The sequence below is a fragment of the Lithobates pipiens genome, unplaced genomic scaffold, assembly GCF_037356315.1.
Source record: "Lithobates pipiens isolate NorthernLeopardFrog02 unplaced genomic scaffold, aLitPip1_a1.2 Scaffold_106, whole genome shotgun sequence".
NCBI lineage: Eukaryota > Metazoa > Chordata > Amphibia > Anura > Ranidae > Lithobates > Lithobates pipiens.
Window position 1 is genome coordinate 141,779 of NW_027507692.1, and position 17,435 is coordinate 159,213.

The following is a 17,435-nucleotide window of genomic DNA, read 5'->3' on the forward strand; positions in this document are numbered from 1 at the left end:
GGGTCGGGGTCAGGGGTAGGGGTTGGAGTCAGGGGTCGGGGTCAGGGTTGGGGTCAGGGGTAGGGGTCAGGGGTCGGTCGGAGTTTTTGTTGATAAATCATGTGACGTGGGAATGAAGTCCCCACACTGACCCTTCTATATCTTCATGACTTTGATTCTGTAAAGTGCTGAAATTTTGGGGTGTCCATTTTACTAGTTAATAACGATATACCGGCTATCTGTGTGCCGCGTACTCACCGTGTGCCGGAGGGCGCTCGCTGAGTGCTGATAGGTTGTAATATTTCCACTCACAGTCAATCTGCAGATAATGGGTCACCAGACCTTCCTATTGGACGATAATGACCGGCAGTGAGCAATCACATAGAGACAAGTCTGTCCCAATATATTACAAAGGGGCTCCAATCCCATCCCCCACTCTCAGTGAATGGAACTTCCCCTGGGTGCCCCTTGGGTGAATTTTCACTATTTATTGATTAATGTTTTGGTGAATTTTGGGTGAAATGCCCGTCAAATCTTTGATAAATGAACCCCCCAGTGTTGTATGGCACGGGTACCCACATTTTATAATAAAACAAAAAATTCTCTTCCACACGGGCAAAGCAAGAGTACAGAACATCCCAAGAATCCCCATTCCCCGCTTTTGTAATTGGCTCTTCCCAGAAGTCTGCACAGAACTTGAAGCCAAGTTACAGCCATATCCTGCCACGGGATTGTTAGCGAGATGTCCAGAAAGAGGACCCGCCCACCGATAGCCGGCCAGACTGACCGGAATTCTGCCGCTTCTGTGGGGACAGATGAATTATAATTGCCATTTCATTGTTTGATCCCGCTGGAAATCCGTATATCCGGAGAGCTGCATGAGTGTTGGGGATTCCCAATCCACCTCACTTGTGTGAATGGAGGAATATCACTGACCCCACCAAAATCACCAATCCCACCAATATCACCGATCCCACCAATATCACCGATCCCACCAAAATCACCAATCCCACCAATATCACCGATCCCACCAATGTCACCGATCCCACCAATGTCACCGATCCCACCAATATCACCGATCCCACCAATATCACCTATCCCACCAATATCACCTATCCCACCAATATCACCGATCCCACCAATATCACCGATCCCACCAAAATCACCTATCCCACCAAAATCACCGATCCCACCAAAATCACCAATCCCACCAATATCACCAATGTCACCGATCCCACCAATATCACCGATCCCACCAATATCACCGATCCCACCAAAATCACCTATCCCACCAATATCACCGATCCCACCAATATCACCGATCCCACCAATATCACCGATCCCACCAATATCACCGATCCCACCAATATCACCGATCCCACCAATATCACTGATCCCACCAATACCCCCGATCCCACCAATATCACCGATCCCACCAATATCACCGATCCCACCAAAATCACCGATCCCACCAATATCACCGATCCCACCAATATCACCGATCCCACCAAAATCACCAATCCCACCAATATCATCACTGATATCACCGATGAGTCCAATAAGACCCATATGACCGACATCACCAATAAGACCCATATCACAGATGAGAGCAATAAGACCCATATCACCGATGAGACCAATAAGACCCATATCACCGACATCACCAATAAGACCCATATCACCGACATCACCAATAAGACCCATATCACCGATGAGTCCAATAAGACCCATATCACTGATGAGTCCAATAAGACCCATATCACCGACATCACCAATAAGACCCATATCACCGATGAGTCCAATAAGACCCATATCACCGACATCACCAATAAGACCCATATCACCGATATCACCAATAAGACCCATATCACCGATGAGTCCAATAAGACCCATATCACCGATATCACCAATAAGACCCATATCACCGACATCACCAATAAGACCCATATCACCGACATCACCAATAAGACCCATATCACCGACATCACCAATAAGACCCATATCACCGACATCACCAATAAGACCCATATCACCGACATCACCAATAAGACCCATATCACCGATGAGTCCAATAAGACCCATATCACCGATATCACCAATAAGACCCATATCACCGATATCACCAATAAGACCCATATCACCGACATCACCAATAAGACCCATATCAACGACATCACCAATAAGACCCATATCACCGACATCACCAATAAGACCCATATCACCGATGAGACCAATAAGACCCATATCACAGATGAGAGCAATAAGACCCATATCACCGACATCACCAATAAGACCCATATCACCGATGAGTCCAATAAGACCCATATCACCGATATCACCAATAAGACCCATATCACCGATATCACCAATAAGACCCATATCACCGACATCACCAATAAGACCCATATCAACGACATCACCAATAAGACCCATATCACCGACATCACCAATAAGACCCATATCACCGATGAGACCAATAAGACCCATATCACAGATGAGAGCAATAAGACCCATATCACCGATGAGACCAATAAGACCCATATCACCGATGAGACCAATAAGACCCATATCACCGACATCACCAATAAGACCCATATCACCGACATCACCAATAAGACCCATATCACCGATATCACCAATAAGACCCATATCACCGACATCACCAATAAGACCCATATCACCGACATCACCAATAAGACCCATATCACCGACATCACCAATAAGACCCATATCACCGATGAGTCCAATAAGACCCATATCACCGATATCACCAATAAGACCCATATCACCGATATCACCAATAAGACCCATATCACCGATGAGTCCAATAAGACCCATATCACCGATATCACCAATAAGACCCATATCACCGACATCACCAATAAGACCCATATCACCGACATCACCAATAAGACCCATATCACCGATGAGTCCAATAAGACCCATATCACCGATATCACCAATAAGACCCATATCAACGACATCACCAATAAGACCCATATCACCGACATCACCAATAAGACCCATATCACCGATGAGACCAATAAGACCCATATCACAGATGAGAGCAATAAGACCCATATCACCGATGAGACCAATAAGACCCATATCACCGATGAGACCAATAAGACCCATATCACCGACATCACCAATAAGACCCATATCACCGACATCACCAATAAGACCCATATCACCGATATCACCAATAAGACCCATATCACCGACATCACCAATAAGACCCATATCACCGACATCACCAATAAGACCCATATCACCGACATCACCAATAAGACCCATATCACCGACATCACCAATAAGACCCATATCACCGATATCACCAATAAGACCCATATCACCGACATCACCAATAAGACCCATATCACCGACATCACCAATAAGACCCATATCACCGACATCACCAATAAGACCCATATCACCGACATCACCAATAAGACCCATATCACCGACATCACCAATAAGACCCATATCACCGACATCACCAATAAGACCCATATCACCGATATCACCAATAAGACCCATATCACCGACATCACCAATAAGACCCATATCACCGACATCACCAATAAGACCCATATCACCGACATCACCAATAAGACCCATATCACCGACATCACCAATAAGACCCATATCACCGACATCACCAATAAGACCCATATCACCGATATCACCAATAAGACCCATATCGCGTCTTATCACCAATAAGACCCATATCACCGATATCACCAATAAGACCCATATCACCGATGAGAGCAATAAGACCCATATCACCGATATCACCAATAAGACCCAAATCACCTATATCACCAATAAGACCCATATCACCGACATCACCAATAAGACCCATATCACCGATATCACCAATAAGACCCATATCACCGATATCACCAATAAGACCCATATCACCGATATCACCAATAAGACCCAAATCACCTATATCACCAATAAGACCCATATCACCGATATCACCAATAAGACCCATATCACCGATTTCACCAATAAGACCCATATCACCGACATCACCAATAAGACCCATATCACCGATATCACCAATGAGACCAATAAGACCCATATCCCTGATATCACCGATGAGACCAATAAGACCCATACCACCGATACCACCAAAGTGAAGCTGGTAAACATTTGATACATCTTGCTATAATCCTCGCAGTGATTATGTATGTGGACATGTAAGTTCACTTTCACTCTAAAGCCGGGGAGGGTTTGGCTGAGTTGGACCGATTCCTGCCAGTGGCGGCTGGTTTTTTTTTGTTTGGGGGGGCAGCAAACAACCACCCCCTCTCCCCCACAGCACCTCAAACCCCCCCTGCTGTCTGCTGGTCCACAGGCACTTACCCCATTGGTGGCGGGGATCAGCAGGCACATCGGGCAGGGGGACAGGCTGCGGCAGACAACTGCCAGCGTCTTCTGTGTCCTTTTCCCTTCTGAGATCAAGGCGCCTTTTGCTGTGTGTCTCCTCCCCTCCTCCTAAGCATCCAATAGGATCTCCTGACCTGTCAGCCAATCTGGAAACAGGTAACAGACCCACGCTTCTTGATTGGCGGAGAGGCGATTCAGTGTTAGAAAAGCAAATATTACTGTAGCGGCGGCTCCTGAAGAGCGCGCGCTATGTGGTTTTTCTAAAATTAAAGTTGCCTAAACAGCAGTTTGGTTTGGGTACAATTAAGTAAATTGGGCCTCATCATCAGTCTGACTGGACTGTGAGATGTTCAGCCTGGCCACAGGGGGGCGCTGTCTCTTCTGGCAGGCATGGAACCATGGTCTGGTCATGTGCTCTCTCTCGGAGCCCGCCCAGTGGGAGTGGCCCTCTCACTGTGCTTCTGGGGGAGGGTATTTAAGATGCGGACGTCACGTGGTTCGGGGGTTCCGGTCCAGAAGTATGTTCGGACTCGATGGTCCTGGTCCTCCTGACCAGCCCCCAGGAAGGCTATGGCCTGGGGTGCGAATCCACCTGACTTTAATGTCTCGGGGCTGACTAGCCCAAGGCAGGGAGACTAAAGGAGGATTCTGAGGTGGTTGGGCGCTGTCTCCGGTTCGGGGGAGACCCAGTGTACTTCAAGCATTCCAGGGGAGGACTCTTCAGAAGAAGACCACCTACGGGTTGGTTTTCTGAGCAAGAACCTGGAAGGGCTGAAGATACCGAGAGAATCCGGTCTTGTGGATATCACCAAGTGGGCTGAGAGATCCAGGAATCCTACAAGAGTTCTACAGATTAGTGTCCTCCATGTTCTACAACAACGTCTGTGATAAAGACTTTGTTCCTGAGGAAGCATCTTGTTGGCTGCGAGACCTTGTGAGAGACGGACTGTCCAACCTGAGTGATCATCCAGCTGTGATTGGCTGTTCTCTGGATGCAGTCAAAGTAATCAAGTTCTTCAATGTTTATAGACTTTGACACTAAGAGACCCGGAATTCCTTCCCAACCCTCTGATCCCAAGTTATAGACTCTTCAATGTCTGAGCTATCAAATAAATTCCATTCAACTGGATCTGTTGTCAGTCTGAAGTTATTGGGCCACCGACCACGAGACACCGACCACGAGACACCGACCACAGGACACCGACCACGGGACACCGACCACGGGACACCCCCTAGACGTGCCACAAGGAGCACGGAGGGTAACGGTAAGCCCAGAAATAACCAGAAGCTCCTTCAGGGTCAGTGCTCCATTAATTTGCTTTTCTAACACCTCTGGGTGGAAGCCTTTTCTTATACGGCCCTAATCACGCCCGCCCGACATGCTGAATAGGGGGTGACAGCGGCGGCCGTGGATTCATAAAATGCATGAATCTATACATTATTCATATAGGTGGGTGACGGGATAGAGGGGCCCTTAATGGATGGACCGCCCCCGATTCCTGCTATGTCATCAATGACCGAATCCCTTCCTCCGCAGAGACAGACGGCGGCCCCTTAGATCTCATCGTCCTGTATACTCCTGTATACTCACCGGGTCCAGTTCACAGATAAACGCCGCATTAAACTGACCAATCTCCATTCCCATTTCTGCTGCCTGGAGATAATAGAGAAGAGCTGCAGACCTGGAAGAGAGAGACAATGGTGTCACCCATCATTGTCCTTCTGGAATGTTCCAGTCTTTATTCCCCAATCTCTTCATCTGTATAAACCAATAATAGAATGTTCCTGGTATGTCTACAATGTGTGTCGGGGAAAGTGACCACAGCACACAGGTCAGGTACATTCGATTCCATCGTATCCTCAGCATAATGAGAAGAAAGTACCAGCTAAACTCATCACTAGTAGTCTTTGTTCACATCCCCAACAGTCTCCTGTAATGTACGATTGTTCCCTCGGTGTCTGTAGGGAAGGCTCGGTGTCTGTAGGGAAGGCTCGGTGTCTGTAGGGAAGGCTCGGTGCCTGTAGGGAAGGCTCCGTGTCTGTAGGGAAGGCTCGGTGCCTGTAGGGAAGGCTCAGTGTCTGTAGGGAAGGCTCGGTGTCTGTAGGGAAGGCCCAGTGTCTGTAGGGAAGGCTCAGTGTCTGTAGGGAAGGCCCCGTGTCTGTAGGGAAGGCTCGGTGTCTGTAGGGAAGGCTCGGTGTCTATAGGGAAGGCTCAGTGTCTGTAGGGAAGGCTCGGTGTCTATAGGGAAGGCTCGGTGTCTGTAGGGAAGGCTCGGTGTCTGTAGGGAAGGCTTGGTGCCTGTAGGGAAGGCTCGGTGTCTGTAGGGAAGGCTCGGTGTCTGTAGGGAAGGCTCGGTGTCTGTAGGGAAGGCTCGGTGTCTGTAGGGAAGGCTTGGTGCCTGTAGGGAAGGCTCGGTGTCTGTAGGGAAGGCTCGGTGTCTGTAGGGAAGGCTCGTGTCTATAGGGAAGGCTCGGTGTCTGTAGGGAAGGCTCAGTGCCTGTAGGGAAGGCTCGGTGTCTGTAGGGAAGGCTCGGTGTCTGTAGGGAAGGCTCAGTGTCTGTAGGGAAGGCCCCGTGTCTGTAGGGAAGGCTCGGTGTCTGTAGGGAAGGCTCGGTGTCTGTAGGGAAGGCTTGGTGCCTGTAGGGAAGGCTCGGTGTCTGTAGGGAAGGCTCGGTGTCTGTAGGGAAGGCTCGGTGTCTGTAGGGAAGGCGCTGTGTCTGTAGGGAAGGCTCGGTGTCTGTAGGGAAGGCTCGGTGCCTGTAGGGAAGGCTCGGTGTCGGTAGGGAAGGCTCCGTGTCGGTAGGGAAGGCTCCGTGTCGGTAGGGAAGGCCCCGTGTCTGTAGGGAAGGCTCGGTGTCTGTAGGGAAGGCTCGTGTCTATAGGGAAGGCTCGGTGTCTGTAGGGAAGGCTCAGTGCCTGTAGGGAAGGCTCGGTGTCTGTAGGGAAGGCTTGGTGCCTGTAGGGAAGGCTCGGTGTCTGTAGGGAAGGCCCCGTGTCTGTAGGGAAGGCCCCGTGTCTGTAGGGAAGGCTCGGTGTCTGTAGGGAAGGCTCCGTGTCGGTAAAGAAGGCTCCATGTCGGTAGGGAAGGCTCGGTGTCTGTAGGGAAGGCTCTGTGCCTGTAGGGAAGGCTCCGTGTCTGTAGGGAAGGCTCCGTGTCTGTAGGGAAGGCTCCGTGTCTGTAGGAAAGGCTCCGTGTCTGTAGGAAAGGCTCGCTGTCTGTAGGGAAGGCTCGGTATCTGTAGGGAAGGCTCTGTGCCTGTAGGGAAGGCTCTGTGTCTGTAGGGAAGGCTCTGTGCCTGTAGGGAAGGCTCGGTGTCGGTAGGGAAGGCTCGGTGTCTGTAGGGAAGGCGCTGTGTCTGTAGGGAAGGCTCGGTGTCTGTAGGGAAGGCGCTGTGTCTGTAGGGAAGGCGCTGTGTCTGTAGGGAAGGCGCTGTGTCTGTAGGGAAGGCGCCGTGTCTGTAGGGAAGGCCCCGTGTCTGTAGGGAAGGCTCGGTGTCTGTAGGGAAGGCTCGGTGTCTGTAGGGAAGGCTCGGTGTCTGTAGGGAAGGCTCGGTGTCTGTAGGGAAGGCTCGGTGTCGGTAGGGAAGGCTCGGTGTCTGTAGGGAAGGCCCCGTGTCTGTAGGGAAGGCCCCGTGTCTGTAGGGAAGGCCCCGTGTCTGTAGGGAAGGCTCGGTGTCTGTAGGGAAGGCTCGGTGCCTGTAGGGAAGGCTCGGTGTCTGTAGGGAAGGCTCGGTGTCTGTAGGGAAGGCTCGGTGCCTGTAGGGAAGGCTCGGTGCCTGTAGGGAAGGCTCGGTGCCTGTAGGGAAGGCTCGGTGCCTGTAGGGAAGGCTCGGTGCCTGTAGGGAAGGCTCGGTGCCTGTAGGGAAGGCTCGGTGCCTGTAGGGAAGGCTCGGTGCCTGTAGGGAAGGCTCGGTGCCTGTAGGGAAGGCTCGGTGCCTGTAGGGAAGGCTCGGTGTCTGTAGGGAAGGCTCGGTGCCTGTAGGGAAGGCTCGGTGCCTGTAGGGAAGGCTCGGTGTCTGTAGGGAAGGCTCGGTGCCTGTAGGGAAGGCTCGGTGCCTGTAGGGAAGGCTCGGTGTCTGTAGGGAAGGCTCGGTGCCTGTAGGGAAGGCTCGGTGTCTGTAGGGAAGGCTCGGTGTCTGTAGGGAAGGCTCGGTGTCTGTAGGGAAGGCTCGGTGTCTGTAGGGAAGGCTCGGTGTCTGTAGGGAAGGCTCGGTGTCTGTAGGGAAGGCTCGGTGTCTGTAGGGAAGGCTCGGTGCCTGTAGGGAAGGCTCGGTGTCTGTAGGGAAGGCTCGGTGCCTGTAGGGAAGGCTCGGTGCCTGTAGGGAAGGCGCTGTGTCTGTAGGGAAGGCGCTGTGTCTGTAGGGAAGGCTCGGTGTCTGTAGGGAAGGCTCGGTGTCTATAGGGAAGGCTCGGTGTCTGTAGGGAAGGCCCCGTGTCTGTAGGGAAGGCTCGGTGTCTGTAGGGAAGGCTCGGTGTCTATAGGGAAGGCTCGGTGTCTGTAGGGAAGGCTCGGTGCCTGTAGGGAAGGCTCGGTGTCGGTAGGGAAGGCCCCGTGTCTGTAGGGAAGGCTCAGTGTCTGTAGGGAAGGCTCAGTGTCTGTAGGGAAGGCCCCGTGTCTGTAGGGAAGGCTCAGTGTCTGTAGGGAAGGCCCCGTGTCTGTAGGGAAGGCCCCGTGTCTGTAGGGAAGGCCCCGTGTCTGTAGGGAAGGCTCGGTGTCTGTAGGGAAGGCTCGGTGTCTGTAGGGAAGGCTCGGTGTCTGTAGGGAAGGCTCGGTGTCTGTAGGGAAGGCTCGGTGTCTGTAGGGAAGGCTCGGTGTCTGTAGGGAAGGCTCGGTGTCTGTAGGGAAGGCTCGGTGTCTGTAGGGAAGGCTCGGTGTCTATAGGGAAGGCATGGTGTCTGTAGGGAAGGCTCAGTGTCTGTAGGGAAGGCTCAGTGTCTGTAGGGAAGGCGCTGTGTCTGTAGGGAAGGGGCTGTGTCTGTAGGGAAGGCTCGGTGTTTGTAGGGAAGGCTCGGTGTCTGTAGGGAAGGCTCGGTGTCTGTAGGGAAGGCTCGGTGTCTGTAGGGAAGGCTCGGTGTCTGTAGGGAAGGCTCGGTGTCTGTAGGGAAGGCTCGGTGTCTGTAGGGAAGGCTCGGTGTCTGTAGGGAAGGCTCGGTGTCTGTAGGGAAGGCTCGGTGTCTGTAGGGAAGGCTCGGTGCCTGTAGGGAAGGCTCGGTGCCTGTAGGGAAGGCGCTGTGTCTGTAGGGAAGGCGCTGTGTCTGTAGGGAAGGCCCCGTGTCTGTAGGGAAGGCTCGGTGTCTGTAGGGAAGGCTCGGTGTCTATAGGGAAGGCTCGGTGTCTGTAGGGAAGGCTCGGTGCCTGTAGGGAAGGCTCAGTGTCTGTAGGGAAGGCGTTGTGTCTGTAGGGAAGGGGCTGTGTCTGTAGGGAAGGCTCCGTGCCTGTAGGGAAGGCTCGGTGTCTGTAGGGAAGGCTCGGTGTCTGTAGGGAAGGCTCGGTGTCTGTAGGGAAGGCTCGGTGTCTGTAGGGAAGGCTCGGTGCCTGTAGGGAAGGCTCAGTGTCTGTAGGGAAGGCTCAGTGTCTGTAGGGAAGGCCCCGTGTCTGTAGGGAAGGCTCGGTGTCTGTAGGGAAGGCTCGGTGTCTGTAGGGAAGGCTCGGTGTCTGTAGGGAAGGCTCGGTGTCTGTAGGGAAGGCTCGGTGCCTGTAGGGAAGGCTCAGTGTCTGTAGGGAAGGCGCTGTGTCTGTAGGGAAGGCTCCGTGCCTGTAGGGAAGGCTCGGTGTCTGTAGGGAAGGCTCGGTGTCTGTAGGGAAGGCTCGGTGTCTGTAGGGAAGGCTCAGTGTCTGTAGGGAAAGTTGAGTGTCTGGATTCCATGATAGCCCAACCCCACATTCAGATAAATTGTCATCAACTGAACCATCTCTTACCAGGACTGATCCAAGTAATTATCCAGAGCTTTGCGTAGTACGGCTCCCAGGTACCCGTTCTGTTCTCCAACCCACTTAGTCCACCTGATAAATGAAATGATAATTAAACTTTTACCAGCTGTAGGTATTTAAATTCACAAATTCAGTGAAGATGCCAAACCTGCATCATGCACACGTAGCGCCCTCTAGTGTGAGAGTAGGCAAACTATATCCTGACTTATATTTAATCCTGCGCGTCAGTAATTGGGTCAGGGTTATTAGAGTTCAGGACAGCATGACTCATGCAGAAAGCCATCTGGTGCTTCCTGCTGGTTCTAGAATATTGGAGAAAGTTCTGGAAGCTGGAGGGCGAAGGTTAGAAGGAGCTGTTCTGAAAATTTAGGGGCCCTTGGCCAATCCCCAGGAAGTGGGTCTGGCGGGGAACTAAGTAAGCCCTTAAATATTTGATGAGTCATGCTGCAAAGCGAGTTGGGTGGAAGATGGAGAGCTGAGGGAGACTTTCGGTGGCCCTCGAGGTACCACTGCCGGGAGGGGCTCTTCCTCGGGCCGGGGCTCAGGTGGCTGGCCTGGAAAAGTTGAAGGAGGCTTTCTGGTGAGGCAACGGAGTCAGGAGAGCACAGTGTGAGTACTGCAGCACAGGACAAGGGACAGACAAGGGTAGAGACTGCCACATGTAGCAGGTTTCTCTTGAAGACAACAGTGCACTTAAGTCTTCTAAACCTTGCCCTGGGAGATCTCCATGGAGTCAGCCAGGTGGGCTAGCATTTCCTGCAGAAGATAGAACTGGGATGAGTATCTAGAAGGAAGCTAGGGGTATGTCAGGAGGAAGTCTACAATCAAAGTTATGCTATTTCTTCAAGGGACGGAGAGTTCCTACCCTGTAAGGGGCTTTTACATCTTGTAAGAAACTGCCAGCACTGAGGAATGAAGAATCAAGTGGAGCTGTGTACATAGGAAGGAAGGTGTCCCTAAGTGTGTAGCTGCCAAGTTGGGCAATAGGCATTCCATAATTCAAATCCCCATCCAAGTTAATACCCCCAATAAAACAAACAAAAATAAAAACAGCTCAAGGACTGTTCACTGTGCCTGAATGAAAGCTGAAGTTGTGTGTCTGGCTGTGAAGCTGTGGGAACCCATGACACCTGCAGACCCTAAGGGGGTGGAGCCACACATACAAAAGTCTATGGGGGAAATGTATTGAAGCTATAAAGGACAATATTCTGGTTGTAGGCCCCTTTTGTCCTGGATAGTAGGAGGCTGAAACACTAAGGATGGAATGTTGGTGGTTTGGACACTCCATGTGACAGCGCTACCGTGTATGACTTGGCCTGGCTGACTTCCCTTCCGATTCCTGATCCTGATTTTTTTGCTCCTGACTACCCTGGCTTCTGGCTTCTTGACCTCGGCTCATCTGATTACCCGTTGTGGCATCCAAACCCTGGCTTCTGTTTTTTTTACTATGTTCCTGAACTGTGTTATGTTTGCTATTTCATTAGAGGTGTGAATTTAACTGCACTTTCTATCTCTGCCTGGTTTATGATTCCTGACAGTATGGAGCTGTGTAGCCGCAGATTGGTCATGACCCGCATCCACAGCCTAAAACGCCTACAATAGGCACATTAGCATCAGAACCGGTGCGCAGAGCAATGGAAGAAGGTGGCCTGGCCTGGTCTGATGAATTAAAGAATGGTTTGAGGAACACAACAATGAGTGTGAGGTGTGAACTTGGCTTCCAAGTTCTCCAGATCTTATTCCAATAGAACATCTGTGGAATGTATGGAGGCTCCACTTACCAACTTACAGAACTTAAAAGATCTGCTACTGATGGGCTTTATGCCAGAGACCACAGCATACCCTCAGAGGTCTAGTGGGGTCCATGCCTCGACAGATCAGGTGGGTCAGGGCTGCTTCGGGGGCAAAAGTGGGGGCCCACTCAATATTAGGTGGGTGGTCATAATGTTATGACTGATTGGTGTGTTTCTATGGGCGTTAAAGTGGTTGTAAACCCTTACAACACACTTTGACCTACAGGTAAGCCTAGATTAAGGGTTACCTGTAGGTCCAAGAAATATCTCCTAAACCTACACGGTTTAGGAGATATTTGCCGAAAGACAGGCACCGCTGTCTACGGCGCATGCGCGGGAGTGATGTCATCGCGGCTTCGCCGAATGACAGCGGCGGAGCAGCGAGACCCACCAAGAAGATGGATGCGACGGACTACAGGGGGCAGCGGTGACATCGCTGGCTCCTGTGTCAGGTAAGTGACACATAATGGACTACTATGCGATGCGATGCGATGCATAATAGTCCATTATGCTTTACCTTTGCACGGAATGAAAGAGGAAGTGACACTCATCAGGGTTTACTTCCTCTTTAACAATTCACGCCAAGATGAGAGTTGTCAATCTTCTTAAAACGAAACCAAGATTTCGCCTCTCTCACATACGGGGACGCAAGTTGTTCAGCCATCACTAGCAGAATTCCAGTGGAGTCAATATGGTGGATTTACTAAAGGCAAATAGGCTGAATGTGGTGAAAATTCACTCTGCTTTGTTTGCTTGCACATGATTGGATGATGGAAGTCAGCAGAGCATCACCTCATTCACTAAGCTTTGAAGCAAGTTCCCCAATAAAATGAGCGGGCCATTGGCCTTAAAAGCCAAGTTCACTTTTCCATAAACTAGCCTATGCAGTCATGGGGCCCCAGGAGGTAGTAAACTCTATGTAGCTTTGTTCAATGGGTTAGTTCATTTTGTAGTCATACCTGTAGGCCATCCGGGTCCCCCCAGAAGCCTAGCTGAAAAAGCGAACCCCATGCTCTGACTTGCTAGGACACGAGAACAATTGGTCTTCCCTGTAATGCTGGGAAGATTATAGTTTTCTCATCCTAGTAACATGGCAGAACATTGGAGTCACTAACTGGGAGTTATTCAGCCAGTCTTCTGGGGGAACACAACTGGCCTTCAGCTATGACAATGAAATGAATGAATGTTGTACAAAGCTGTACAGTTTTTAATATTTTTCCGGGCCCTTTGACTGCAGAGGCTAGTTTCTGCAGGGAGTGAACTTACCCTTTGGGTAAATCGATCCCAATGAACGTATGACATCTATCCTACAAATGGTACTTACAGTACAGCGTCATGCGGAAGTCGGCTCACCACCCCGGGGACACCCTGGATCCAGCACGCGGAAACATGAACAGCCGCATCAATATGGCCACGAGTCGCTGACTTCAAGTAGTATCGGTAGGCTGCGGACTGGAAAAATATCCATTAGAGATGCATGTGTGCAGAATGTCTCAACCAATGGGAACGCTCCAGAAGCAGCACTTAGAAATAAATGTCTATCCTATATGGGCATAAGATTATATACACACCAATGACCTATCTATTATTATCTGCAGCAATGGTACCGTCCAATGACCCATCTGTTATCTGCAGCAATGGTACCGTCCAATGACCCGTCTGTTATCTGTAGTAATGGTACCGTCCAATGACCGATCTATTATCTGTAGTAATGGTACTGTCCAATGACCCATCTGTTATCTGTAGCAATGGTACCGTCCAATGACCCATCTGTTATCTGTAGTAATGGTACCGTCCAATGACCCATCTATTATCTGTAGTAATGGTACCGTTCAATGACCCATCTATTATCTGTAGTAATGGTACTGTCCAATGACCCATCTGTTATTATCTGTAGTAATGGTACCGTCCAATGACCCATCTGTTATTATCTGTAGTAATGGTACCGTCCAATGACCCATCTATTATCTGTAGTAATGGTACCGTCCAATGACCCATCTATTATCTGTAGTAATGGTACCGTCCAATGACCCATCTGTTATTATCTGTAGTAATGGTACCGTCCAATGACCCATCTATTATCTGTAGTAATGGTACTGTCCAATGACCCATCTGTTATTATCTGTAGTAATGGTACGGTCCAATGACCCATCTATTATCTGTAGTAATGGTACTGTCCAATGACCCATCTGTTATTATCTGTAATAATGGTACCGTCCAATGACCCATCTATTATCTGTAGCAATGGTACCGTCCAATGACCCATCTGTTATTATCTGTAGTAATGGTACCGCCCAATGACCCATCTGTTATCTGTAGTAATGGTACCGTCCAATGACCCATCTGTTATCTGTAGCAATGGTACCGTCCAATGACCCATCTGTTATTATCTGTAGTAATGGTACCGTCCAATGACCCGTCTATTATCTGTAGTAATGGTATCGTCCAATAACCCATCTATTATCTGTAGTAATGGTACCGTCCAATGACCCGTCTATTATCTGTAGTAATGGTACTGTCCAATGACCCATCTATTATCTGTAGTAATGGTACCATCCAATGACCCATCTGTTATCTGTAGTAATGGTACCGTCCAATGACCCATCTGTTATCTGTAGTAATGGTACCGCCCAATGACCCATCTGTTATCTGTAGTAATGGTACCATCCAATGACCCATCTGTTATCTGTAGTAATGGTACCGTCCAATGACCCATCTGTTATCTGTAGTAATGGTACCGTCCAATGACCCATCTATTATCTGTAGTAATGGTACCGTCCAATGACCCGTCTGTTATTATCTGTAGTAATGGTACCGTCCAATGACCCATCTGTTATCTGTAGTAATGGTACCGTCCAATGACCCATCTATTATCTGTAGTAATGGTACCGTCCAATGACCCATCTGTTATCTGTAGTAATGGTATCGTCCAATGACCCATCTGTTATCTGTAGTAATGGTACCGCCCAATGACCCATCTGTTATCTGTAGTAATGGTACCGTCCAATGATCCATCTATTATCTGTAGTAATGGTACCGTCCAATGACCCATCTATTATCTGTAGTAATGGTACTGTCCAATGACCCATCTGTTATTATCTGTAGTAATGGTACCGTCCAATGACCCATCTGTTATTATCTGTAGTAATGGTACTGTCCAATGACCCATCTGTTATCTGTAGTAATGGTACCGTCCAATGACCCGTCTATTATCTGTAGTAATGGTACCGTCCAATGACCCATCTATTATCTGTAGTAATGGTACCGTCCAATGACCCATCTGTTATCTGTAGTAATGGTACCGTCCAATGACCCATCTGTTATCTGTAGTAATGGTACCGTCCAATGACCCATCTATTATCTGTAGTAATGGTACCGTCCAATGACCCATCTGTTATCTGTAGTAATGGTACCGTCCAATGACCCATCTATTATCTGTAGTAATGGTACCGTCCAATGACCCATCTATTATCTGTAGTAATGGTACTGTCCAATGACCCATCTATTATCTGTAGTAATGGTACCGTCCAATGACCCATCTATTATCTGTAGTAATGGTACCGTCCAATGACCCATCTGTTATCTGTAGTAATGGTACCGTCCAATGACCCATCTGTTATCTGTAGTAATGGTACCGTCCAATGACCCATCTGTTATCTGTAGTAATGGTACCGTCCAATGACCCATCTGTTATCTGTAGTAATGGTACCGTCCAATGACCCATCTGTTATCTGTAGTAATGGTACCGTCCAATGACCCATCTGTTATCTGTAGTAATGGTACCGTCCAATGACCCATCTATTATCTGTAGTAATGGTACCGTCCAATGACCCATCTGTTATCTGTAGTAATGGTACCGTCCAATGACCCATCTGTTATCTGTAGTAATGGTACCGTCCAATGACCCATCTGTTATCTGTAGTAATGGTACCGTCCAATGACCCATCTGTTATCTGTAGTAATGGTACCGTCCAATGACCCATCTGTTATCTGTAGTAATGGTACCGTCCAATGACCCATCTATTATCTGTAGTAATGGTACCGTCCAATGACCCATCTGTTATCTGTAGTAATGGTACCGTCCAATGACCCATCTATTATCTGTAGTAATGGTACCGTCCAATGACCCATCTATTATCTGTAGTAATGGTACCGTCCAATGACCCATCTGTTATCTGTAGTAATGGTACCGTCCAATGACCCATCTATTATCTGTAGTAATGGTACCGTCCAATGACCCATCTATTATCTGTAGTAATGGTACCGTCCAATGACCCATCTGTTATCTGTAGTAATGGTACCGTCCAATGACCCATCTGTTATCTGTAATAATGGTACCGTCCAATGACCCATCTGTTATTATCTGTAGTAATGGTACCGTCCAATGACCCATCTATTATCTGTAGTAATGGTACCGTCCAATGACCCATCTATTATCTGTAGTAATGGTACCGTCCAATGACCCATCTATTATCTGTAGTAATGGTACCGTCCAATGACCCGTCTATTATCTGTAGTAATGGTACCGTCCAATGACCCATCTGTTATCTGTAGTAATGGTACCGTCCAATGACCCATCTATTATCTGTAGTAATGGTACCGTCCAATGACCCATCTGTTATCTGTAGTAATGGTACCGTCCAATGACCCATCTGTTATCTGTAGTAATGGTACCGTCCAATGACCCATCTATTATCTGTAGTAATGGTACCGTCCAATGACCCATCTATTATCTGTAGTAATGGTACCGTCCAATGACCCATCTATTATCTGTAGTAATGGTACCGTCCAATGACCCATCTGTTATCTGTAGTAATGGTACCGTCCAATGACCCATCTATTATCTGTAGTAATGGTACCGTCCAATGACCCATCTATTATCTGTAGTAATGGTACCGTCCAATGACCCATCTATTATCTGTAGTAATGGTACCGTCCAATGACCCGTCTATTATCTGTAGTAATGGTACCGTCCAATGACCCATCTGTTATCTGTAGTAATGGTACCGTCCAATGACCCATCTATTATCTGTAGTAATGGTACCGTCCAATGACCCATCTATTATCTGTAGTAATGGTACCGTCCAATGACCCATCTGTTATCTGTAGTAATGGTACCGTCCAATGACCCATCTATTATCTGTAGTAATGGTACCGTCCAATGACCCATCTATTATCTGTAGTAATGGTACCGTCCAATGACCCATCTGTTATCTGTAATAATGGTACCGTCCAATGACCCATCTGTTATTATCTGTAGTAATGGTACCATCCAATGACCCATCTATTATCTGTAGTAATGGTACCGTCCAATGACCCATCTATTATCTGT

At 48.9% G+C, this 17,435-nt stretch overlaps 1 protein-coding gene across 3 annotated transcripts in view; it reads right to left on the reverse strand.

The window, feature by feature from the left end:
* Positions 1-17,435, reverse strand: part of LOC143958445 (protein sel-1 homolog 3-like) — a 235,941-nt gene that overhangs the window by 56,903 nt on the left and 161,603 nt on the right. For all 3 annotated transcript variants that reach the window (XM_077467819.1, XM_077467818.1, XM_077467817.1), the window contains 4 exons: positions 13,428-13,555; positions 10,299-10,382; positions 5,969-6,059; positions 238-325 (listed from right to left, as the gene is read on the reverse strand). In XM_077467819.1, the coding sequence (XP_077323945.1) occupies positions 238-325; positions 5,969-6,059; positions 10,299-10,382; positions 13,428-13,555 (391 nt within the window). The remainder of the gene's footprint in view (positions 1-237; positions 326-5,968; positions 6,060-10,298; positions 10,383-13,427; positions 13,556-17,435) is intronic.